General features: G+C 40.2%; 3 protein-coding genes across 5 annotated transcripts; 1 reads left to right on the top strand and 2 right to left on the bottom strand.

Annotated features, from left to right (window-relative positions):
• Positions 1–582: 582 nt before the first annotated feature.
• afmid (arylformamidase) lies at positions 583–8,054 on the bottom strand. 3 transcript variants are annotated; one of them, XM_007570148.2, is made up of 11 exons: positions 7,900–8,054; positions 5,855–5,945; positions 4,631–4,735; positions 4,504–4,552; positions 4,343–4,428; positions 4,180–4,252; positions 3,970–4,067; positions 3,784–3,862; positions 2,289–2,424; positions 2,025–2,129; positions 583–1,339 (listed from the first exon to the last, which is right to left on the bottom strand). In XM_007570148.2, exons 1-11 carry the CDS (start codon positions 7,924–7,926, stop codon positions 1,310–1,312), a joined length of 879 nt encoding a protein of 292 aa, XP_007570210.1. In that variant the 5' UTR covers positions 7,927–8,054; the 3' UTR covers positions 583–1,309. The 3 variants fall into 3 exon arrangements, with proteins under 3 accessions (XP_007570210.1, XP_007570209.1, XP_016536245.1); XM_007570147.2 differs by lacking the exon at positions 7,900–8,054 and having other exon boundaries at positions 5,855–6,017; XM_016680759.1 differs by lacking the exons at positions 583–1,339; positions 7,900–8,054 and having other exon boundaries at positions 2,046–2,129; positions 2,243–2,424; positions 5,855–6,022.
• An 807-nt stretch (positions 8,055–8,861) lies between these two features.
• Positions 8,862–13,488, top strand: tk1 (thymidine kinase 1, soluble). Its single transcript, XM_007570149.1, has 7 exons — positions 8,862–9,049; positions 9,174–9,205; positions 9,751–9,864; positions 10,833–10,926; positions 11,958–12,047; positions 12,673–12,792; positions 12,907–13,488. The coding sequence occupies exons 1-7, from the start codon at positions 8,975–8,977 to the stop codon at positions 13,084–13,086; spliced, it is 705 nt and encodes a 234-aa protein (XP_007570211.1). The 5' UTR covers positions 8,862–8,974; the 3' UTR covers positions 13,087–13,488.
• A 2,731-nt stretch (positions 13,489–16,219) lies between these two features.
• Positions 16,220–26,629, bottom strand: syngr2b (synaptogyrin 2b). Its single transcript, XM_007570150.2, has 4 exons — positions 26,360–26,629; positions 21,178–21,415; positions 19,021–19,157; positions 16,220–16,588 (listed from the first exon to the last, which is right to left on the bottom strand). Exons 1-4 carry the CDS (start codon positions 26,468–26,470, stop codon positions 16,346–16,348), a joined length of 729 nt encoding a protein of 242 aa, XP_007570212.1. The 5' UTR covers positions 26,471–26,629; the 3' UTR covers positions 16,220–16,345.
• Between the last annotated feature and the right edge of the window lie 333 nt (positions 26,630–26,962).

Below are 26,962 nucleotides of genomic sequence, written 5' to 3' on the forward strand. Positions count from 1 at the left end.
AGAGAAATACATTGTTTTAAATTAATTGTTAGCCTAACTGCCAAGTTCCGCTTAAATATGGCTTCCATGCACATAAAACATCTAAAAAGTTGAAGGAATACAGTATGTATTTTTCTACTTCTGATGTTTTCCTCTACAACACAAAATGCGACTATGTCCCATCCATAGTTATAGGGTTATAGAATAGAGTTATCAACAGATTGTAAACAGCACAGTAACAAATCCCATTGGATTTGGAACTATCACCTACAATGACCTCATTTTGTCCAACATTGTTCTTAGACAAATCAAACACAATAATATTTAAAGTAGTTTGGTAAATTACTGTTTCATTATATTTGTTTTAAGAAGTCTGAAATGAACAATTATAAGTAAAAAAAATGACCACTCAACTCAAACACTGAAAAGTCTCTCAAAAAAAGGACAGACAGCATCCACAATGCTGATCCTTAGTCAGCCAATAACAAACCAACTACTTTTTGGGTCTCCTGGATTAAAAGGTAATGAGCACTCTGAAATTATTATGAAATGATGAGTCATTCAATTCACAAACAGAAACAACTGACCACATGTTCTCTTAAATAAATATAAATATTTATTATGTTCTTCAGTAATGACAAGCAGAACATGGTGTAAATATTGTTAAACAATGTGCAATGCTACAATGTGCAGTGCAAATCAAAGTGCCACTGTTGCAGATTCATTTTAATCTCAGTTTCAAAACCTCATGATTAGAAATCAAAATTCTGCAATGATATATCAGGATCAGGAACAGCTGCAGACCATCATCATCATCATCGTCATCATCATCATGTGTTACGTCAGGATTCCCCCCGGGTCAGATCTCAGTGGAGAGCAGGAGGGTCAGGGAAAACGCTACCTTCATGTCAAATGATACACGTTTACTCTTTACTGAAGATTGTCAAAAACAAAAAAACCCAGCAATAATCAGTCAGAAATAAGTCAAAAGTAACAGTCAACTCAAAAATATTTAATGTGCAGCAGTATTATGCTTCATCACAACAACAACGTTCACAGTAGTCCAGCAAATCTGTTTGCAACTGAGCCTGAGAAGTGAATTCTGCCATGACACAGTGCAGTGAAGCGACGGTGTTCCAAACATCCAAAGCTTAGTTAGGACTTCTTGAACATTTGTAAATATTGTAAACTAAACCATCAGAACAACTGATGTCACCTGGATTGATCTCAAAATGACAAAAAAAAAATATTTACCACAGTGAAACCCTGAAGAAATACTTATTTTCTCATTGTGGGTGAACTGGGACTGATCAGAGGTTTGTTGAACACTTCAGCTCTTCCCCATCATCTTCAGGAGGAGCTGCAGAGAAAGGAAAGCATTAAAGTAAAGAGTTACAACTCTGACGTTTCAAAGTTACAAGCTAGGAAGCTAACATGTTCAGATTTCTCAACAGGTTGAACCACAGATGATGAAAGTAGTTTGTCATGAAAGATATTTGCATTTTCTTTCATGACATTGCATTAACATAATTTCAATACTATCTCTGGTCTTTTCTTTCTGACAAAATATGATAACTTGCAAGAGTTTAAGATTTTTCACATCTCGTCAGGTTACCTGCAGATTGTATTTTATTGACCGTTTATATTATTAGTTCAAAGTCGTTTTGATGATGATTTTTTTTTAAAAATAGGGCAATCCTGAAAAATTTTTTTAGTGGCAACAAAAGACTGGCATGAAAGTTCACTTAACATTCAGTCAAAGCATGAGATCAAAAGATAATCATGTGCTGGAAAGGCCTAGTCAAAGCCCAGTCGTGAATAAAATTGAGATCTGCGTCACTGTTATTTTATTAACACTGGTCTCAAAGGATCAGGATGAAATTTTTTTTCCCCCAGTTCTGTGATGCAACTGTATATAAAGCTAGCTGGCTTTTTTCACAACAGGAGAGGGCAGAGAAATAAAGTCTACTCATGTTCAGATCCAGCTGATGAATCCACCATATTGACAAAATCCAACGTAACAGGATGCGAGGATGTGAGGGTACCTTGGTCAGGTGATAGTCTCCATCCACCAGCTGCTCAATGATACTAAAATGGTCTGTGTTCGCCACATCCTCCATGGTCACCGTCAGTCCTGCTGCTTCCAGAGTCTTAAAGAAACACAAAAGAGAAGTTGGTGACAAGGGCAGTTATGTCTGGTGTAATTTCAGAGAGGCAGCTTGAATCCGAACAACAGAGAAAATGCCCCAACTGATGAGCCGCCTCTGCGCCATTTACAGCAGTATTTATTCTCGGCTGTGGCCACTAACTTTGTAGTATTCCTCCGACTGCTTGCGAAACTCCGGCGAGTCATTCTGGGCGATGGCCACAACGATCCGACAGCCTGACGAGGATCGTTTGAGATGAGGGACCAGCTGGCTGGGGCTGTTTCTCACCGCCACCTCCCTGCAGACACAAAGGAATGAGGCTCCGACTGGCACCACCACTTACACAGACGACAACAATGACATTTACCACCACAGCTTCCGGCACGACGCTCTCCACGACCCAGTCAATACCATTTAAAGGAGGATCAGGACATAAAAACCACAGCAGGAGTTCAAAACGTCTAAAATCAGATCTGCGGGGGTTTGTTTTTGTAAGTCTTAAACTAACCCTTTCAGCATCTTCAGTAAAGTCATTGGTAAACTGGGATTCATCACTTTCGTTTCTTGTTTTTTTTTTTTTTTATGTTTAGTTTAATCTCCCTCTGTTGATTCAGAACTGCAGAATCAAGGAATCGGTTAAGCAGAACCAGTCAGTCGACGGAAAATCTCAAAAAGCAACCAATCAAGCCCGAATCTAAGCTTGTGATTGCATTTTTTTTTATTATCACAATTAAGCCTGAGTAACTGGAAGGCCTTATGCACTTTATTTAGCTAATTCAACAACCTGAAACTCTTGTCATTTCTTACAATTATAAACTCTATACTCGCTCAGAATGCATTGACTCAATCTGAAATCCATAGATTAAAACTGTGTGGACTATACAAAGAGGTGAAAGTGATCAATAATTACCCATCTGTTTTAAAGGGCCATTGGTTTATGATTCCCCTAGCTGGTAAAGTTCCATTTTAAGCGTTTGAACTATTTTTCTGACTGTACCAGAAATTATTGCGGTAAACTTTAATATTGTTTTTAATGTAATATATTGATAATGGCATAATAATGGAAGTTTGCCCTCTCAAAGACTAACAAAATTTTATTTTATACAGAACCATCCGCTGTGGAACCGGAAGACATTTCAAATATCCAAAATGAAAAAAACAACCCAAAACAAAGTAAAACCACATGCAACTGAAACCGTAAATAAAGTGGATTACGAAGTCGCCGTAAATAAAATTGTCCTTCAAAAAATATTGATGATAAAGAAACGATCAAGCTCATTTTAATCAATAGAACAATTAGCTGATTATTGTGACTGGCTTACCAAAAAAAAAAAAAAAGAACAGATGCACTTGTGTTAGCAATCCAGCCATCTTCACTTTGCATTAAAATGTTCAAAAAAAAAAAAAAAAAGGTTTTATGAGAAATAAAACCTTTTATTTCTCATAAAATAAAATAACTTTCAGTTCTTAACAGACTGAAAGTTTTTTTCTAGAAGATAAATTAAAATATATTTAAATTATCAGCCTTCTTATCTACAAAAATCAATCTCTGTCAGCAGTTTCAAAGTTAACAATGTGCAACAAGGGTTCTGTGTTTGTAGAATAGTTTCTTTTTCCCCCCCCCAATGTGTGATTACTCCAGGAAATCAGAACCTACTCTGTCATCTTCAGAGGCTCGTTGATGTACGTGGGCAGGATGGGCAGCAGGTCGTATATGCCGCTCACAAGGAAAGCGCCTTGGAGGAAAATCAGAGCGACGGTGAACAAATAAAACCACCCGGATATTTCTGAGCCTCTGTGCCTGAAGGCGCCAGTGAGCCCAGCCTGATCCTCCGCAACTCACCTTTGATGTTTGGTGTGACGCCGTACTGGGACCAGTCGGTGGAGAGCACCATAGCGGCCAGGTGAGCCCCTGCAGAGTGGCCACACAGGTACAGACCACTGAGTGAGGAACCACAGAGAGCTTATTTAGCACACTGGAGCTGATTCTAGTGAAAATAACGTCCTACGAACTCTACTATTAATACATCTTTTTTTTTTGTTGTTTTTTTACCTGATATGAGAGTACTGCTGAACGACAGAAACAACGCTCCTGCGAACCTGGGACACCATGAGGTCCATGTTACCTTAAAGGGAAGTGCAGCACACAGCTGACATTTCCAGCTGATCTCCTCAGATTATCTTTTTATCTACAGATCAGAAATGACCGACTCTACCTTTGGGGGCAATGTCGTAGCCAACGGCAACCACAACAACGTCCTTATCAACGAGTGGGACAGCCATGAATCCAGACTCCTCTTTGCTGCAAAGATTTTTATTTTTTTACCCGATATCTTAATTTACATGAGAAAATAAAGCATTGAATAAGAAGCAGTACCTGAGAAACTGCCAGTAGCCTCCGTGGATGTAAATAACAAGGTTGACGTCTGAGAGAGAAAACATGCAGCCGGTTATTATTAGTTATCCGGGAGTAGATTCAGGACATCTGAAGCGTAGCTCCATACCCAAAGAGGCGGTCTTGGGGATGTACACGTCCAGTTTCTCTCCATCTCCCTCTCCGTATGGAACGTTGATTAAAGTTTCAGCCAGACTGCGGGCTCGCTCTGTACCTGAGGAGAAAACGCGATTCAAAAATTGAAAAGAAAAAGAAAAGGATGGGAAATCCGTCTTTAAATTAATAGGGAAATATGTAAAACATAAATCACTTTAAATGGTTTGTATTTATTAGATTTTTAACAAACGACACATGACCACATTTGGTGAACATGTTGTTGCTACAGTATTTGGCTGCACTTGTAACAGAGAAGTACCTTGTCATTAGCCTGCACTGCTAACAGTAGTTATCCTGGTAACTGAACACATCATTTGACCTATTCCACCAGGTTTTAAACTTCAGACTGGTTACGCTGGGGACGAAGTCACTCCTTCAGAGGGAGCACCATAAATGGCATCATTTTGCTTTCATTTGTCCAGCAAATGTGTCCTGAATACCTCTAAAGTCAACCCAAGCGCTATAGTTGATCACCATGGCACTAAAGAGTCAATCCATCATGGACTGAGAAGAACTTGTAAGGAAACTGGAAAGAGAGAGGTGTGGGTTTTCCCCCTAAACCTGTCAACTTGATTTAGGCTTCAAGAAAACTACCATGGAGTGTAGCATCTCATTGTAAATGAATGTACCAATCAATAGAGCTGTGCTTTTCTCACTGCGACAGGTTGGGAAGAAAATCCGTGCAATGACATTTTACAATTTTCTGGACAAGTCTTTTCCTCATAGTCTGTCCTGAGAATCTTACTACGTCAGATCTTCAATAAAAACATATTTTTAATCTCTACAAATAAAACAAAAGATAACAGTCGTATTTTAATGGTGCGTCTCTTAGTAATATATGAAACGGCATGTATGTAGCATATGTGTGTGGTAAACCTTTAAACCCAACTGTGGACACACAATTTACTGTTAATTCCAAACAATGTGATTTATGAACAATAAACATGCCATGTTTTAGCTTAATAGCGTGTTTTAAGCTAATAAAATCAGATTCCTTGCCTAAAAACCCCCCTACACACATAGCTTCAAACTTCCAAACTCATTCATAATTATCCGACGGGGGTTTCAGATTTACGGATACACAACATTGAGCACAACACCGGTGCTCCGACCGATAGCTCCGTCGATCTGCCAGATTAAAAAACAAAGTTACCGTGTCGCCGGTACACAAACAAACCTTCCTTCAGAGCCTTGACGTGGGCCTTAATCACGTCGTCTGCCGCCATCCTGTGGGACCACCTGCTGGGTGAGTACTGCTTCTCTAGCTCCTGTTGACAGAAAGACACTGCTGTGAGCCGCTCCGCCGCCATGCGAGCTGGCACGCAACCAGGCACGGAGGAATATATTCAACAAGCAGCGCCCTCTGCCGACAACACGGCCGAACTGCATGTACCGATTTTATGAGATGGTTATTAATAATAATAATAATAATATTCAAAAACAGAGATAAAAATGTTGCTGTATTTGTTTATCCTTTGTTCTTTCTTTTTGTTTGCTGGGTGGAATGGGTCTATATTGTTAAAATGCTCCATCTGATAAAGTTTATAAATTATAAGCAAAGTTAATTCATATTTTCTCTAATCACAGAAACCTCATTTGCAGGTTCCTTTTGTTCTGCTTCTAAATGAGCTACAATTATTTCTATAATCCTATCATTGAAGAGAGACAATTCAGTTGTTTTGTCTCCGTCTTACTCACTGAATTAGAAGAGCAGAATGATTGAATCTAAAGGGAGTGGTGCGTAAAGAAAAATATTTTCTTTGTGATAGCAGTTACCTCATTTCTCCTCACCAAAAAAGTTTCACAGGAAAGACTATTGCTGCAACTAAAACTGCACCCACATCAACCACTTATAAGATCATCACAAACTTCAACAGGAAGCTTCAGCGCACCTCAGAAAGTCCAACAACTGGACTAAGGAGAAGTTATTTTCTTTAATGAAGCCCCTCTTCAGACTGTTTGGGACATTTTGAAAATATGTCCCACAATCTGGGTGCAGTTTGTTGATTAATAAAGTTTTTTTTAAAGTTTGATGGAGCTCCATGTCACAAAGCAACAGTGAAAACTAAGTGACTAAGGGTTCAAATACTGAACTTTTGGTTTCTTGGCCAAATACTTTCTTTTATTACCCAACATACCATAGAAACTTCTGACTTAAAGATATAGCACTGCAGTATAGTTTGTCAGAAACACAATTCCTGTTAAAGTTAAAACTTCTCACCCTGACTTTTGTTGGAATATTTCAAAATGTTTACTTAAACCCCCCTCGAGGGTCCCTGGAAGATTTTGTGTCCACTTTAGCTGCATGTCCCTCATCATCATTGAAGATTACCTCAGTGCAGGTTATTGATTTATTTATTTTTGGTAAGCCATTTATCTTCAATCTATAAGGAGAAAAGCTGTTAAACTCAAAGGATGACTTTTGTGTTGACACATATCAGAATAACATAACATAACAAAAAGTAACATAACGTAACGTAATGTTACATAGCAGAATACTTAGCAAAGAGACAGCTGTAACTCGACATTAGACATGCTTGACTAGCTATCTGTCACATTTTCTTCATTTTTTTCTATTTTATTTAGAAAAAAATGACACCAGTAAAATCTGGCATGGACCAAATTTTTTGTTTTGCCCCAACAAGGTGATTCTCAACCAACTAAAATAATCCATTCTCATTTATTGAGAAGAATTCAAATCGTTTTAAAAATTATTTGAAATATTTTATTTATTTATTTTCTTGTAGAAATGTATTCATTTATTTATATTCCTCTTTAAAAAAAATTCTTGCTTTTTTGGGATAAAAGTGGTTCCATCTGTTTACTGTTCTTTATTTTACAAAGCATATACTTTGAACTCTGCAGAGTCACATGGCTGTCTAATCTGAATACTTTGCACAACCAATAAAAACACTGAGCAAAGTCACCGGTCTGATCACTGGGAATGATTAGACCGGTGATCTGATCTAATCTGGTCTAATCTGAATGATCAGATTAGACCGGATCTGAATGATCAAATCGAAGCTGATTTCGACGGAAATCGAAGCAATCATAAAACTTTCCCTTTGTTTTGTATATCAAATGAGATCAAAAACCTTATTTGTTTCTAATAACTCTAAACAATCATATCACACATAGTGATCTGAACTCCTCCAGCTTCACATTATCTTCTTTCTCCTGTCAGCAACCAAAGCACAGAACAGATAAAGTGAAAACTCTTACGTCTTTCTTCATTTCCATCCAGTGCATCGTTTACGTCGTCAGAATACCTCAGATTGCTGCGAAGGAATAAATCTGACCACCATCTGATGAAGGTCTGAACTTTAGACTGCAGAGTCTCACTGTGTAAACACATTGTTCACGGCTGAATCAGCTGCACAATACCTTTTGCTTAATGCTTTATCAGGCTGGAGTTTGGACAACAGGGGAACAGAAAACTAAAGAGGAACAGATGATTGTGGCAGTTTCTGTTCTCATCTCAACTTGCAGCTGCATTTCAGGAACTGAGAATGTAACGTAATCCAATATCCAACCTAAGGACAATTTAGAGAGACCAACTAACCTAACAGTATTGTTGCATGCACAGGGAGAACATCCCAAATCCATTCAGAAAGACCCCAGGCTGCAATTTGAACCCATGACCTTCTTGCTACAAGGCAACTGCAAACCTTTGTAAATTATATGTTGATTATATAGAATTTCTAAAAAGCCTTTAAATTATGAGAACAGATATATCACTCTCTATTGCATTATTTGTGTGCTATTTTAGCTGCTATACGTGTTTAAGATATTTCTGTTATAGACACTGTCTCGTTTAAGTGATTTTTCTTTGTAAGGATCACTGGGAGTTGCTGTAAAGGGATTAGATTAACACACTAAAATCCATTAATCTATATGAGACTAGCACTGTCATAAAAGTTCGTTCGGAAAAGATCAAGTTGTTTCGAGTGAAGTGGGCCAAGTGAATAGGATCTTGGAAAGGATTTACAATTCCCATCACGAAAAACGTCACACTATACTGGGGGGAAAAAAGCAGAGGGAGTTAAACGCTCTGTAATTTGATTGGTCAGTAGTGGCGGGAGTCCGCCCCAGCTGCAGCTGTCAGCTGAAGCCGATTGGTCCGTAGTGGCACGTGACAATAAGACTATTGGTGGAGATGTAGTATAAAATTGTTGTCATTAGCGCGCTGCATTCAAAATTGTTCTGTAGATCTTTTGTTAGCAACAAGGAATATAACATATTTTTATTTTAACTTATATTTATTGTAATATATTATTAAGTGTGTATTTAAATCAAAATGGACTTCCTCGATTCGCCAGTTTGTCCAATCAGGCTACAAAACTCACCGAAGAAATCCCGTGGACAGATTCAGGTTCGTATCAGCTGGAGAAAACCTAAAATGTATCAAAAAATTGAGTAAAATTCTGCTGTAGACGTAAAAGGTAAACTAAGCCTCTTCCTCAGTTTAACAGTTGCACAATTTTTCTTGTTTGTAGATTATATTTGGGCCGATGTTTTCAGGCAAAAGGTGAGTTAATCTTTTATAACTTTTACCACAAACTTTGTGACTTTTATTGCTTTAATTGATGTACTTGTTCAGTTTTACCCATCCGCTGTGTTCAAAAATGATTATGAAACATGATATTTGCTTTGATTTCCGCTTAAACATCACCATCCCGCCAATTCTGCTTTGTTTACTCCCATTCATTCATATCCTTCTTGTGCAAAGCACACAATTGTTAAGCTATAAGTTTTCAAGCTTTTACATTCAAATTGGCAAGTTTTTTGAGACTTAAAAAAATCTATATTTCGTTTTTGTTTTTTTTTAAAAACCACAACAGATGTAATCTCCAGACACTTCAGCCCAAATTCAGTACATTTTAAACTAGTACAATCACATAATCACATTCATATCCTGTTACTCACAGCACAGTTCTATTATTATTATTATTATACAGTTAAATCAAAGATAATCTAATAAACATTTGTGCTGCACAATTATGTAAATATGTTTTTGTTGACCAGTGTCTTGGTCACAGTATTAATTATTCGCTTTAATTAATACTTTTGCAGCACCGAACTGATGAGAAGAGTGCGCCGTTTCCAGGTGGCCCAGTACAAATGTTTGGTCATCAAATATGCCAAAGACATCCGGTATTCAGACTCGGGTATGGCCACACATGACAAGTAAGCTTCCGTTTTTATTTTTTATTTTATAAATATGTTTTATCTATGAGTGTAAAACTTGATGCGATGAAGAATATTAGATTTATTCTGTTCACAGCTAAAGGGTGGGGGGAGATCCAGCATGTTGGGTAACTTCAGTAACATACAATAATGCATGTATTTTTATTATGATCATCATGAAAAATGATAGCTTTATGCATACAGCTTAAAGTTCAGAAATCGGTGGCTGCTGATGAAAATAGTTTGGCAGGAATGACTGAGCCTGAGCTGACCCCTGCTGGTGATGTTCTGCAATCACAGCAGCTTTTCCTGTCCTACGACACTGACCAGTGACCACTAGATTAAACTGAATATGCTTAATAGCGAATATTAAATTTGACAGTTATTAATACTCCATTATCCCCGAACCGCTTGTCAAATAAAAAGTGGAGAGAAACTGACCCGGCTTTTCCTGGTTTTCTTTGAGGTCTGACCTCAGTGATCCAGTCGTAACTACAACCACCGTCTCCCCTAAGATGTAGTAGTTTTTCATTAAAATGAAAATGTTCTATTATACACAAGCATGTATGTTCATGACCTTCAATTGATTTCAATCCCTGGTGCATTTTTAGTAAGAGATGACAAAATAAACAGAATAAACTGCATCAACTCATCCTTGTGTGGTATGAACTTCACTATGAAGCTTTTAAAAAACAATATTTTTTATTAAGATAAAACCACACACCTTCATATTTTTTCCATATATACTGTTTGACCATATGTTAATTTTCATTTGTAAGTTTCATTCGTTTTAATAAATTGTTTTTTTTTGTTTTGTTTTGGTTTTTTTGCCATGTCATAGCTGTAGTTACTGAAATGCATTTAAAAATCAAACACCACTGCTTTGTTTCAAAACGTTAAAGGCAGAAAATCCTCGAGTTTCCATCGTATGATAAAACCTTTTTTGTTGAATCTTGCCGTCGTTTCAGAAACACCATGGAGGCCGTGCCTGCCACCTGCCTGGGAGACATTCGCTCCGCCGCGCTGAAGGCCTGCGTCATCGGGATCGACGAAGGACAGTTTGTAAGTTTGTTTGCAAATGATCTCCTTCAACCTTCAATCGCCTTAACAAAAATCAACACCTTTGGGGAAGAAAGACGTCTTTGTGTTTTGACAGACGACACAAAAGTGTAGCTCTTTTTCGAAACTAATCTACGTAAAACTGAAAAGGCATTTCAGACAAAGAACAGCACGCTAACAGTCGAACACAGCGATGGTAGCGTGATGATCTGTGGCTCCGTTGCTGCTTCGGGAACTTGGCAACATTTTTATTTATTTTTTTTTATCTCCATTCATCAGCAACCTTAATCTCTCCAATGGCACTTGGGTAACTCCACCACTGAATTACGTGAAAACAAACAAAGGGTTAGGACTGGCCTAGTTAAAGTACACCTCCAGATCCAACTGAGGTGCCGTGGCACGTCTTCAGACGGTCCAAAACCCTCCAATGTTGCTGAAATAAACAAACTGTGCAAACCAGAGAGTGCCAGTTCTCCTGCAGAAAGTTGTGAAATCAACTATCGAGAAGCGAGTTGGTCATCGTCTGGTGAATTGCGACATAAAGCCACAAGGCGGAGATGAGCAAACAGACAAGAGGAGAACTCGAAGACAAAATGACGGAGAACATGTTGAAAGTGTTAAAGGTGGTACACTGTAAAGGTATCCAAATCATGTTGCATCAACTTTGTCTTTAGTTGCTTTGAAACTGAAATCAAATCGTAACTTTTATCTACCCTGGCTCTTTCCTGGATTTGGTCAGATATTTGTAATGTAGGTTAGTTCGTTTTTATTTATAATACACCAAGTGAGAGCAAATAATCTCAAGACAAACGGGTGAAATCCGTCCCCTGGAATGATCAACCATCCGCCGCTTCCATCTTCATCCAGAAAAGAAAACATGGCAGATTTAAAAAGCGCCGATCCAAACGGTCAAACTGGCTTGTTTTGCTGCGTTGCCGTCGTAACGGCGACATTTGTCACGCAGTTTTAAAAATGTTGAAATTCCACGTGAGTGAGACAAGCGTATCTTAATCTGCTCTGTTTCCTGGCCGTAGTTTCCAGACACCGTGGAGTTTTGTGAGGAGATGGCCAATTTGGGGAAGACGGTCATCGTGGCTGCGTTGGATGGGACCTTCCAGAGGAAGGTGGGTGCTGTCGCATGCTGGGCAGATGTCACAAAACGTCCCACACAATGAACTTTTTTTTTTTTTTTTTTTAAGGGAGAATCCAAACTATCGACTGCAACAGCAGATAAACGAGTGTGCTCATTACTTTGCACACAATAGTGCCTTTCTTGTGATTTTAATGCGGTTAAGTCGGCATTCTTTTAGCGCTAGGTAATGTTTCTGTGCTGTCTTTTACAATTTTTCTTCCTGCCTTGTTAACAAAATGGCAATTATACGTAAAAAAAAAACAAAAACTTGGATATATTGCCCCAGATGTTTTTGGTCATTTCCTGTTCTTCCAGAGGTGGCATGTTGACCACATTTTTATTTCTTTGAAAATGCTACTAAGATGCCATCGCATTATATCCCAAAAATGGTTCAAAGTTTCAATAAATAGCTACAGACATCAGTATCTCTTATCTGAGGCTCAGTCCAGGAAAAGGACACAGTTGAACACAGAAACACCGAGTGATGATTCGTTCTGCTTAGTGAGAAAGCTGGCTTGGACCATTTCTTTCTTAAATTTCGGATGATGCTACTTATGGACCCGTTAGATGCTCTGTGTCTTTTTTCTCTCTCAAACTGAACTTTTGTTTTTGTCCAGCCTTTTGGAAACATCCTGAACCTGGTTCCTCTGGCAGAAAGTGTGGTGAAGCTCCACGCCGTCTGCATGCAGTGTTACAAAGAAGCCGCCTACACCAAGAGGCTCGGAGCAGAGAAGGAGGTGAGGAGAGCAGACAAACGGACCGGATACTTCCAATGAGCTTTGGTCTAAAAATGAAGCGCATTGTATCGCATTTCATCATCAAACCCAGCTGGATTTACTCCTCCTCTGCAGGTGGAAGTGATCGGCGGTGCTGACAAGTATCAGGCGGTGTGCAGAAAGTGCTACGGTGGTCTGGTGGTGGACAAAGAGAACAGCTCCTCTATCAGGAACGAGACGCCGCTTCACGTCCCGCTGGGAAAACTCGCCGACCCCAACGTTCCCCGGAAGCTGTTCTCCCCTCTGCACCTCTGAGCAGGAAACATAAGACTTGATGCATCAATTTTGAACAATCTGCTGTGTGTGAGAAGTGTGTACAATTTTCTTTTCTTCTTTTGAGTGCTTTTGTTTTTGTGATGAATTAAAGTAGCGACTCAATATTCTAAATGTTTTTGTCTGGTGTGACGTTTTGAATACTTGAAGGAGATTAAGCACTTGATATCTCTGCATGATTTGCTTACTGTTTTGTAAACATGAGGTAACATCTGTACCTTTTTGTTTAATTCTGATATTTTTACTGTAGTATTGCCTTGTCAGATATAAAGTCTTAAATTATCTTTAAGCAAAATGTACATTTTGCACTCAAATCCAGAATACATCTGTTTTATTCTGTTTAAAGTCAGAAATTGTATAATAAACTCAGAACTGACACTTTTATTGCTTTATGTCTGAGCATTTTTGACAGTAGCTGTAGGAAACTCGAAGATGTTTTACTTTCATTTGACCTTTCACCCCAAGATGTGTAATCTAAAACTCCCCGCCGCAGCAAAGTGAGGATAAAAATAACTGGTTTAAATCTTAGCGACCCACCACGCTGCAGTGAGCCGCTGGTTTGCAGTGAGCAGGGTCGAAAATTTAATGTCTGTGAAATGGAAACAGATTTTGACTTCCTCCTCTAATTACTCTTAAGTTGCTTTCATCCTCCTTTACAGGATTTGGTTTTCATCGGTTCTGCATTTAAAGTCTGGCCACTGTGGAAGTACATTACAAAAAATTGGACATTTTGAACTTTATCTTAAAAATAATAAAATGGAGAATTTCAAAATGTAATAAGCTGGTACTTGCTGGTTAGCTTGTGTAGCTAGCCTGCAGCTAGCTGAGTAAAGTAGTGATATGTGGCTCGACTTCAGTCTCCACACTAACGTAGTTTGAGTTTTTACAATCGGACATTATTGAGACGAAGCATAGTGACATTCTTTCAGTCAGCAGCAGTGCTTGGCAACATGTGAAATCTGCTCCACACAACTGGAGAAAACTGTTACTTCCTTCGACATCCTGACCACTGCCTTCCTACGCAGTTCTGCTCTATTTTAAAGTACATTATTTCATCTCTCTCGAGTGCTCTGTCTGGGTTTTCTCCCATTGAAGTGGATTTCTCTGTAGAATTTCTATCAGGCTAATAAGTCGCGAGCGATGATGTTGCGTTTCTACGCTGTTTTATAATTGCCTGTAGTTTTAGCAATGGCAGCGGAAGAAGTGAACGAATCCATTAAGTCCGTGTTTTTCACTCTTCCAAATATTGAATTGGCATCAGCACAGCCATCTTGTTTACTTCGACACTTCTCTGAAGGATGGTTGTTTACAGCGCACGCAATTTCCGGTTAGCGTCGAACTGGCGTACGTCACGGACAAACATTAGCAAGTGAGGTTAGCAACCTCATCAACACTGTCCACGTCTCCAGGAAGCAATTATTTCTCAGTATCTGAGATCCCAGATCTTTTGCACGAAGCAAACATTAGGACAAGGAGCTGATTATTACCAGGCTAGCATTGAATACACAACCAGAGGAAACTAAAACATGCTATGTCGATGTTTTCCCCCCATTCATTAACCACTTGTTTATTATTTTAAAGCAAGAATCAAACAAGGTGCACATTATTTACACATATTTCAGAGCTCATTTGCTAGTTATTCAGTAAATCACAAATCCTTGGCCACATCACTTTTAGGCCCACATCATTTGCGGCACTTTTGGGGGGAAAAAAACAAAACAAAAACAAGCCGTTTAAAGTGAGAAATTAAAAGAAGCTGCTTCAGATGTCACAGTTCAACTTTATGCACAGATCCAAGAACTAGATTTTCAGCATTTGACACAGACGTTACAACTCAAAAATATTACCACAAGATTTAATCACATTTTAAACTCTTCGGTTCCCAAACCAGGTTAGTTGCGATCCTCCCAACATGTTACAATCACAAACTCCAGAGCATCTTAGCAAGATTTAATGGGATGTATGAAAACCTCTGCAGGGTGCTGTAAGCGGTTCTTAAAGGAGAGCAACTCTCCTGGATCTGTTGTCTTTGACCACCAGAATGATGTCGCAAGGCAGTTCTCAGTGCAAGCAAAGTCTTCTCTTCCTTCTTCTCTGAACCATATATGCACATTTTGCATGAAAAACGACAGACGTCACTACACCATTTTCACAGATGACTCAAGAAAAACATAATCTATTCACAGGTCTAAATTTAGCTTACACGACGGACCAAAACTGCTCTCTGATCTGCGCCAGAAAGAACCGACGGAGCAAATTAACTGCAAGCTCAGAGAGCAGTTTTTAGTGATCTGCAGTTGTACCTTTGAAGCCTGTTAACTAAAGAAACCCATCATATCTCAGAAAACTAAAAATGTCAGTGTTTAACCAAGGTAGGGTGCTTTTGCTCTGTTTTTGGGCGGTTGGAGGAAGAAATGCTGCACAAGAGAGAGAAGAAAACATTCAGTGGACAGACTCGTTCAATAGGTGCTGCGTTATCTCCAAGCTCCTCCCTCTCCATCAGAAAGTTAGCTGCGAGTTCAAAGGTCAGTTCAACACATGTAAACCTTTTCAAACCAGCACACGTCTGTCACAGTTAGTACAGTCAGTCTGGTGGAAATGCTCAATCACTATGGCTTTAATGAGTTTAAGCAGCAAAGGAAAGGAAAACCTTTTCTGATTACTTATCACAGGATTTGTGTTACTTTTACAGAATCCATGATTATAAAATAAAACTTAAATTAGTTTTTTTTTTTTTTTTTCTTCCTCCACGAACCTTGTAACCCATTTGGTAAATTATATCACTATAGCTTTTTGAGCCATTTATAGAAACAGAAAAAAAAAAATCCTGAAAATCAAAACAACGAGGCACGTGACCGTCCCGTCTTCAGAACAAAGAGAAACACTCGTTTGGCCTCCTCCACACTGATTGTTGCTCCTCTGCAGGACTGTTTTCACAGCAACGCCCCTCTGCCCTGCAGGTTCAGCTCGTCTGAGGTAAATGTTGCTTTTGCACACAGGTCAAAGGTCGCATTGCTCAAGCCTCTTTCAGTGTCTTCAGATCCGATCTCAGGCCCGTCGGCGTAAACGGCGTTCGCTCGTCGTCTCCAGCCGGCCGCCGCGAGGCTCAACGTCCTCCCCGGACTCTTTGAACAGTGTGTTGACTTGAATGTAAAACCGCATCGATACGATAGAGCTCTGCCGCTCAGCAGCGCCGCGTCGTCCGTCAAGACCCCCTTCCCCCACAACCCCCTCCACTGCGTCAGTATTTGGGCGGCAGGTAGCTGGTGTCGCTCTGCGGCGGGAGGTTTGAGGTGAAGGGGGGCTGCTTCTGGGACTCGGGCACGTTGCTGGGGTATGTGTAGGTGGTGGGGGTGTAGGTGGTGGGAGCGTAGGTGGGGGGGTACGGGGTGTGGATTTCCGGGGCCGTCTCCGTGTAGGTGGGAATGCTGACGTCGTCCACGCCCCGACGGAAACGGCCCAGGGCGAAGTAGGTCAGGATTCCCTGCAGGAGGAGAGGATGATTGGCAAGTCATATACTTATTTTCCAGCAGGAAATCAACGGCGGTTAAAGATGTAACCGTTCAGGATTTAACGCAGATGAAAGATGCTTTTAAGAGCCAAAAACTTTAGCCCGTTGAGCTAAATGTGACTCTACAAGCGCTTGTGACAGCTATGGTGTGATATCTGACACAACTTATCTGTAAAATCCTGTGAAAGCTGATATATTCACAGCTTCCTGTTCGTCTGGAGGAAACCAGCAGGTCACGTTTCAAATGATGGGCAATGAGTTAGCAGTAAAATATTGTCTCAGTCAAAATTAAGGGACACCAATAAACGTAGCAGAGTTTGGATCACAGCAGCTAGCCACCGGGGAACACCCAGCTGAAGGTCATGGCTCCTTTTTGGTTACACAACTGTACCACAACCTGTACACTTTATTTTAACTGGGTTTGAACCTGTGTTTTCCATTACAACCCATGTTTTTTTCCATTATCTACAATGACGCGACTGTTTTGGCTGCTGCAGATTCTCATCTCATCTGTGTTATGCAATAACCTGCTGCCGATTTGCTTTTCCTGCTCAGCGAAGGGGCTGTCGTTTCCTTTTATAAAGCTTAGCACGATGCTCGTAAAGCAGGAGAGAAGAACCTTTTCTGTAAACTCTTACTCTGCACAAAATTAATTTGACCAGCAATGAAATTAGCAAGGAAACAGTCAAAACAAATAGTAAGCAAGCTAGCGTTAGATTAGCAGTTCAGCAAACTGCTCTGCATTAAACCTTAATCAGCAGGAATGTGTGCCTGACAACAGACACATTTATGGATGTAAATACAAACAAAACGATAATTCTTTTTCCCCAATTAATAATTAGACTATTAGCAATCACTATGCATTTCACTAAAGTAAACAAACACATGAAATCTTACTATTTGCAGAGAACTCTGAAAGGGCTGGAAATGAAATCTTGTGTTTTGTGTCTCAGATTCGGCAGCACACGGAAGTCAGACAATGCTGACTTTGAACGCGGTTGAGGCCAAAGAGACGTCTTGTTCTTTCAAACCTGTCTGCTTAGAGGGAAAGTTTTGTCTTATTTAACTGGAGACTTGCTACAGGCAGTGAGATTTTCTCCAAAAGGACAAAAAGGCCACAGCAGATAAATCATCATTGAACTTAAGGCATTAAATAAGCAACAATTTCACATGCGTTTGTTTTTACCAGCTGGTTTAAAGAGGTTTAAATATTTCGCTTTTCTTTACAAGGTAAGACGTTTTCAAGACCTGAGAAAAGTTGAGCCATTATTGCTCAACAGGTTACCCAAGTGAAAAAGCTTCCAAAAATATTCAGAGGCAGCCTGGACTCCAACATACCTTGGATGTTTTTCTTTTTTTACAAACAGAGGAAGTTCAACACCATTGTTAGCCTCCACAGGAGCGACCGATGAGGTCATGAGGAGGCAACAGCAGAGCAGCTAAACCTCACAACACGACTCGTTTACCAGGAGAGAAGTGGAACAAGGATGTGGAAAGGGAGAGAAAACTGCTAACCGCTAACACAAACGTTACGGTTAACATAGGGTTTAATCACACAGAAGAGATTCGTTTGGAAAGAGCTTTGATGGAAATGACCAAAACTTGAGCTTTTTCTGAGTAAAGTTGAGAAAGAACCTCTTTCAAATCCAATTTTTTTTGCAGTCAGCGAACACAGCATCTCAAAGCGCTACCAAGTGACCAAACAGCAGCAGCTTTCAATAATGAAGCTGTTACTGTGCAAATAGTTAGCTATAAGTATTAATATATAGTCAAATTAACCACAACTAACAAGACTTGTAATAAGAAGCCCAGGAATGGTACAGCAGTTTTCACTTTATCGTTATTTCCGAGTTTTCAACCTCTGTTTGTTGCAGAAAATGCTGGATTTGGAAATGTAACCCTATTTTGGAAACCTCTCTTTGGGAGACACACGAAAGCTACTGATGCTAACCTTGCTAACCACTAATAAAGGATGTAAGAGATGTTTTAAAATGCCAACTAATCAGTTTGTCAAACTGGTTAGATTAAAACGAATAAATCAGTCATGGCTAGAAATATACCTTAAATAACATTTTATATGTTTTATGGTCTAGGTCTTAAAGGACTAAATGGGTACACAATTTGGAGTGCTGGGTGTGTCTCTATTGAGAACAAAAGGTCTCAGCAGTTACTAAACAATGTATAATTATAAATTCATGTACATATAATTATCTGGTCAGAATTTTTCATCAGCTTTCTAATGAGGTTAGTTGGTAGCCGTGAATGAAAATGATTCGGAGATGTTTTCTTGCTCATAAACAGCCTCCATCAACCATTCCACTCAGAGAGTAAAATGTCTTTTGCAAACCAACGCTGAGAGCCTGAGAAAACGTCAAGGAAGCAAACACAGTGGCCTTTGTGCTCACCCATGTGGCGATGGAGAAGAACGAGAAGGCAATGGTGGCGCGCGCAGCGTCCTCAGGGAACGCAATGACATCAAGAGTGTGAGACCACTGACTGGTCAAAACGCAGAAACACACGAACCACAGGAAGGTCCACGCCCCTGGAAAACATGGAGAGAGCGTTGTAAAAACACTCACTTGCTTTTTAAAGTGAAAACTGTGACATAAAGAGCAGGCAAGCTTGACATTTGCTTGTAAAACAACAGCTAGAAGTGGATCCATCTGCTCAGCTGAGCACAAGCTGTTGTTTCTTCTCAAACCAACACTTCTTTGTTTGCTTGAAGAATGGCCGATTGTTAATGTTTTGTGTGCAGCCGATAAGCGTGCATTTCATCAGAATCTGCCGGGTCATCCTCCCGCCGCTCCACCCTGCTTCGCAGTAAGTACAGAGTTAAGCACAGAAAAATTCACCATTATATCCAGGAGATGACGATGACGATGCCCGGAGATTGAGCTTGCAAGTTAATTAATAGAGTTATATATTCAAATTTCCTAGCAAAAGACTAAAGGCAGATTATAAAAGGACCCTTAAATCATCTGTTGACAAAGCCAATGCAAAATATCTCCCAAAGTGGGTAAAACAAAATATCTCTGTGCAGATAGATTTCATTACTAAAAAAGTCAAGATAAGAAAAAAAGAAAAACAGCAACAAAAAACCCACAAAACTGCAAAAAGGTAAAAGTATAATTACAATATTTTGTGCATTATTGAGTGCAAATGTTCACACATGCGCTCTATATTATACAAGGACCGATTCTCATCGCCTACTTTCAGGAAGGAATAAAAACACCAATATAACAAAAATACAAATAAAGTTACAACGATGTAGATTCTCAGAGATCCATGACCTGAAAACTTTGTCCTTTTTTTTTTGCTTCAATGTGTGATTGTTTTACCGTTTCTTACTCGTTTAGCATTATGTCAGGGATTGGTTGGCCGACTCATTGATCGACACAGATATCGATGCTGTTGTTCTGATCGGTTGCCAAGCAGCAGGTCTGGTCTTTATGTGAGGGTTGACCTGATTAGAGCTGATGACGACGAGCAGAGAGGGAGGAGTTTTCCCCTTTGAAAAGGAGGGCAAAATGTTTACCAACCTCCTCTCACGGCCCACTTTCACATGGCCACTTTATTAGGTACACATCTTCAAACGTGAAGGCAGAATCAGGAGAACGGACTGGCTTAGACTGTGGCGAGGCTCGTGGTGCGAGAATTTAATTTAACAGACTTTGACTGTTTGTTGAGTATAGAGAGAATGGTGCGAAAAGACAAGTCGCCCAGTTAGCAGTAGCCGTGTTTGATAGATGTCTTGACGTCTGAGCAGTGAAAGAAATATAAAAGGCAACAATAGCTCAAACAGCCATTTGTGGCAAACGGTAAAAAGACGTGCTGCGGCATTCAGACGGTAGCGTCAGAATTAGACGTCAACAGCATGAAAGTATGGATTCATCCCGCCTTGTAGCAACTGTTCAGGCTGGGGGAGGTAAAATGGAAGGGAGGATCTTTTCTCGGGACACTTTAGACCCTTTAATACCAGGTGAGCATCATGTAACACCACTGCTGACAGGAGTATTGTACCTGATAACCTCTATCCCTGTATGACCACAGCGTACCCCTCTTCTGATGGGACAAGCGAGTTCACTGGACTCCAGTTACCAGATCTCGACCCAACAGAGCAGCTTCACCAACAACAGAGGGTCCAACCCTATTGGGTTGGACCCAATAGGGTCCAACCCAATTGGACCCTATTGGTCCAACCCTATTGGGGTCCAATAGGGTTGGACCCTCTGAGAAGAAGGCGTATCTAATAAAGTGACCACGAATTTGAAAATCCAACAAGTTCAACGGCAGCTTTCATTATTCACAGCCGAGGTGCGAACGAGTCGACCGTAAGGTTGAGGTCGCGGGACGCGGCTCTCCCCAGACTGCTGGATCTTAAGTATGAACCAGCTGCATCGCTTTTATAAAATGTACAAACAGATCCTCTTACACCTACATGTCATCCATATAATGGAGACCAACTTACTGGATTAACAATTGTGCTAAAAACTTAGAGAAGATGGGAACAAAAACAAAACAAAAAACACTGATTGATGCAGCCAGCAAAGTCCACCACTCACCTGAGAATCCAAGGTCCGCCATGACGATGTACTTCCTGTCCTGGGCGTTGCTCATAAAGGGAATGTAAATATCCAGCATGAGAAAGCCCACGCAGGCCAGGAAGGCTATCACCCCGATTCCCACGGCATACTGACATGCAGAGTCGCTCTGGTTGAAGATGCACTTTGCCTGGGCGCTGCTGGGAGGGTTGACGTACCCCTCCGTGGTGATGCAGGCGAACACCACCAGGGCAAACACCTTCAGACGAGAAGAGAGAGAAAAAGAGGCAGTCGTTATAAAAAATACAAAAAAAGACATTTGTTTTGGGCTTTGACACTTTAAAGCTGGCCTCTCTCCTGCTCTTTCTGACACTCCACCTTCAGCAAGTCATCACAGCGTTCCTTCATCTTGCTGCCTTCTACCAGTCTTAGCAACTTTTGATGGAGAAGTAGTTTGTATCATGAACTCAGCGAAGAAGTTCCACCAGGTGTGTGCTAATTGCTGCTGCCTCTAGTCTGGAGGAGTTTTGTGGAAATTGGCGGCGCTTTGTGAAACCAAGCGTTGCTGCACCTCTGAATGGTTGCCATGGGAGATTCAAGGATTTTTTTAAACATACGTGAAAGAATCAAAGAATAAGATGATATAAAGCTGAAACAAAAGGTTAGTTTACACATTATTTTAGCCTTCAGGCAGGGATCTGGTTCAGTTTATGAAAGCAGTAAAAGGAAATGTCTAAAAAAAAAAAAACTGAATTCAACTTAATTTCTATGCAAAAGAAAAATTAATTTGCTTGGCTTTCATATTAGCAACATAATTTTATGTTTTGTTGTTCGACAAAGGGAGGCAGGACTGTGAAAGCATCTTGTATTTGCTTTCCACAGTCGGGTAATAGAATAACAAGATTAAACTGCGTCACAACCAGCCCCGTTTCTCACTGCCGACACTTTAAATGCCCCTCCCGTCCCCCTGCTGCCCCGTGGTTGCGGTCGGCCGCTATCCGCTCTGATTACTTGCTACACCATATGACCTCATTTTGGGTGCAGCTGCTAGCCATGTGATGCCTGAGATGCCACCAGCTCCCTCCACAACACTCATAATGGGAGCGGAGGGGGGAGGAGAACGCAGCAGGAGCTGAAAAATGGAGGTTCAGGTTGAAGCTTAAGGTGTATGACAGGACAGATGGCAAATATATAATTTCCCATGAAAGAATCATGATTTCCTCTGTAAAAACATGTATGTCTAAAAATCAAAACCCAGATTTATCCCCCATTTAAAGCAACCTCCAACTGATAAATTATTCAACACTGACTTTTTAAACTGGCTTTACTAAACATTAGATTTACCTTTACAAGTACGGACTACTAAAACTGCTGAAACTTTTAAATCTTTGCTTAAAACTCATTTTTGTTCCCTGCGATTCTTTCATAGCAACAGTCTGTGTTGTATATTTGTATTTTGTTTCAGCCTTATTTTTTGCTCTCTTGTTCTTATTGTTGTTTATCGTGTTTTACTTTATTGAATTGTAACATGTTGGTAAATGTTTTTATGCCCTACAGGGTTTCCTCCAGTGTATTATAAGCCTGGCGGCCCACCAGGCTTTACTTGTGTTCCCACCAGGCTTGGCATTGTTAATTTATTTTATTTTTTTAATTCTGCTTTCTTTAAGACTTTACAGTTGGTGTTTAGGCATTAATCGTCCAGTTTTCCAATAATGCATAAATATCAAGTGATATTTCCAAATTTCCTGTCAACTTTAAACATTTTTTAACTCAAAAACATGAGTTAAAAATGGCGCCCGGGGTTAGCAAGTTTTCTGGCGGAAATCCTGCCCTATATAAGTAAATTGATGTTGGCATAGATGCTTGTCAGGAAAGTCATTTTTAACGAATGACTTCATCACTGAGCATAATCTCCGTGTTATGTTTTTAGCAGAAACATGATTGGATGAAAACAGTGATCAATATCCAATATCCACTATCAAACATGTAACACACAATCGAAGGACAAAGTAAGGGCTTATCAGTAAGTGTGTTAATATTTCATTGAGCTCTGTAATTTACATCTAGTCCACATGGAGAACTTCTCTAGTAAGAAGAGAAAGAAGCGATTGTCGAAAGGTTAAACAAAGATGGCTGAAAACTCAACATCGCTGCAAACTCTTGAAAGAAAGGATGAACATATATCACTTACCCTGAAGCATGTGAGAGAATCATTATTCTCTGAAATCATTAATAAAAATATTGACCCTGCTTGTGTCTTGTTTGCCACAGATGAGTGACTAACAAACCCTCCTGTGACTGCAATGAATTCGCTTCTTACAGAGAAAATTCTGAAAATCAGAGGCTTAATCATCATTATCAAGGCCATTACTAAAGTTATGTCTAATCAATATCAATCTGGAGACAATACTGTTCAACCAACTCAATAAAAAAATAAACTAGAAGGAATTATAAATCATACAAGCTCCTTTTCCTGCTGTCCTGATATCATACCCACAACTTTCCTGAAGAAAGGCCAGCCTGTCATAAACTCATCCCTCTCATCAGGTGTTTTTAAAAACATCAGTTATCAAACCCTTGATTAAAAAAAAAAAAAAAACAAAAACAAAAAAACAAATCAATCTGGACAAATCACTACTGCAGAATTACAGGCCGATCTCCAACCCATCACCACAATCACTGAAATACCTGCTTTAATAGTTAAACAGCTTCCTAACAATGACAAACGCTTTGACATCTCAGTCCGGTTTCCGTGGTTACCACAGCACTGGGACTGCCCTCGTCAAAGTGTGCAGTCCACATAAATGAAGACTGTGGAAGAACCACGGTGCTGGTTCTGTTGGACTTAATGGGAGACAGTGGTCGGAGTTCGACCTGTGACCTGGTGGGTCGCGGGTTCGAATCCCAGCTCCATCTTCCTCAGTTGTCGTGTCCCTGGGCAAGGCACTTCGTCGGCCTTCTGAGTCTCTGTTGCCCCGTTATTACTGCTAGAAAGTACTGATCAGGCCCCAAAATGTGGATGACACAAAGACACATGAGGACAATTACAAAGTCGGTCTTCTATCACCTGAAGAACATTTTCGAGATTAAATGTCTCAGCAAGATCTGGAGAAAGGCCTCCATGTGTTTTCTTTCTCTAGTGCTTTGTTTAGTCAAATTAGTGTCTTCACAGGTCTGATTTAAAAAAAAAAAAAAAAAGATCAGACAGCTGCAGCTGATCCAGATGTGAATCTTCTTACTAAAACCAGGAAACCAGAGCAAACCACCCCATTTTTAAAGTCCTTACACTGGCTCCCTGTAGCTCAGAGAAGTAATAATTGTAACTTTTAAACATCTACAAAAAGTAAACTATGCTTGCATGAACTGTACAGAACATTAGTAGTTGACTTTTGCAGGTTTTCTTCATTTCAGATCATAATGGTGACTACAATCCAGTGGCTACAATCCACCGTAAGGTGACTTCTCTTAATCCTAGACGAGCTAAAGCACATCGTAGGACCAGAAAAAAAACAAACAAACAAACAAAAAAAAAAACAAGATTAAAGTTAGGTTTAAATCCCCAGATATAGACTCTGATCTGGTATGAAGGAATTGCAGATGAGTTGTACACAGCCGCAGCAGCAAGCATGCAGTGCATTTACCCAGGGAGAGCAGTAGATGACCAGGAGTAACAGGAAAGGGTCAGCAGGTGGGGGGAGGTATCACCTTACCTGCCCATTCAGAGCCTCTGTTTACCAGCAACACACTCATCGTCTCCCTCACACACACACGCACACACACACAGTGTTTCCAAAGCACATACACGACGGCGGCAGCCAAGGGCATGTTCTGTCCTCAGCCCTCATCTGACAGCCTGAACGCAGAACTTTATCTGCATCGAAATGCACATTTTGACTCCTCTGAATCTGGAGGGTTTCATTTCTCATGATTATCTGAATTAGACAAAGAGAGTCTGGATGGTTTCACTCCACCAGGAAGCGACTTCAGGACACGGGGGACGGAAACCGTCACACTCAAAGTCTGAGTCAGACCCAAGCAGGCGAAGCCGGCTGTGGTTTTAGAGGCCGCAAAATTGTGCAAATGATTATTTTAGTAACCGATTAGAATGATTATTTTGACGATTAAACTGATACATATTCTACATTTTTGTCATTTAACTTCTTAAGTCCTTTTTTATCCAGTATTACAAATACATTAAATAAATGATTCAATTCCTTTAAGTAAGAAGAACATTTTATTGCCTAAAATGCAACAACAAAGGATTCTTTTAGTAAACTTGAGCCAGGTGAAGCTAAAACTGTAGCACTTTAGGAGTAGCACTGAGGTGTTTTTGTCCTAAATGCAAACGTATATAGTTTTAGTACAGTTCTGGCCTTAATTAATGCTCCAAAAACATGTCCCCTCCCCCCACTTAACGATTAATCTGTTACTAAATTTGTTGATTAATCTAATTAATTGTTTCAATCCTAATCACTGGCAACAATGATGTCACAGCCCCTCCTCTAACCTAACCTTACACCCCTGGGCGCACAGACAGAGAGCTTTAACTGCATCCTCCACATCTCCTACTATGTGTTTGGTCAGTTTCAATGACTCTGTTACTCCATTTTAGGTTAACATGGTTACAGTCACATTTTCAGCAAAAAAAGAAAAGAAAGAAAAAAGAGATTATAATCTAACAACCCTGAAGATCATGCTACCAAAACTGGCTCTGGCCCTTCTGAATTAGGCCCTGCTTACAGTAAATATATTACTGTGTTTCACAAGACACAATAATGCGAATTTATATTTAATAAAATTACCTAGCAACAGGTGATCACACAAGCATATCCCTTGAGCGCGAGTTACCACAATTTCTCCTCATAAGCGCCTCAACTATAGTCGTTTTCGTCTATTGCACAACATGGAAGTAGGACAGAGTTAAGGTCAGAGAGTAACTGCAGCGTTCAGACACGCAGTTCATCCCGGAAGTGAAAATCTTTTTTGACATTTGTCTGCCTTTTGTCTGGAGTGTTGATCTGTCACCGCGCAGGCTGCAAAAAACAAAAAACAAAACAAACAAACAAACACGGAGACGCACCATGAAGAAGCAGTTTTAACTCCCCAGTTTACTTATTTAAAACCGGAGAGCACCTGGTTACATATTAGGTTAAAATATCCACCGGCTCTGTTTGAGCCTGAGCTCCTCCAGCCTCTCACTCACCCAGCTGAGGACCCGCACGATTGTTTGCGGCTGTCGGATGAACTTGTAGAAATCGAAGCCTCCTCCCGCCAGAGCGGCTCCGTACGCACTCGCACCTCCGTTCTCCGCCATGTCTGACCCTGGGAGTGGAGCCGATCCCCCGGACAAGAGAAGAGAGCCTCAGGGCTTAGATGAACCAAAGCTAAAAAATAAAAAAGTGCTGCCACCTCCTGAGAGCGTTTCTCTGAAGTGAGAGCCGCACCAGGAGGAGGGGAGCAGCGCGGAGAGGGGCGGAGCTGCCGGGGAGCTGAACGACTGACAGTCAGTGCTACTTTTTCACAAACACATTGCTTTTTTTTTTTTTTTTAATCCTTGCGCCAGAATTACAGTAAAATTTGGCCAGTTTGACTTCCGCGCCCCCGTTTCTCCTGCTGCACAGCTCATCTTTGATATGTAGGTCCAAAAGAAAAATGCTTAGTTTTTCTTCAGGATTTCTTTCAAACAATCCAGTGGGGTTTTTTTTAACATTTAAATGATGCGGAGAACATTACCGTGGATTAGAACTATTTAAAAGCTGAAATTATTGGGTACGTTTTGCTCCAACATTTACAATAAAACCTGAAA

This window comes from Poecilia formosa, unplaced genomic scaffold (assembly GCF_000485575.1).
Source record: "Poecilia formosa unplaced genomic scaffold, Poecilia_formosa-5.1.2 Scaffold256, whole genome shotgun sequence".
In the NCBI taxonomy this organism is placed as follows: Eukaryota; Metazoa; Chordata; class Actinopteri; order Cyprinodontiformes; family Poeciliidae; genus Poecilia; species Poecilia formosa.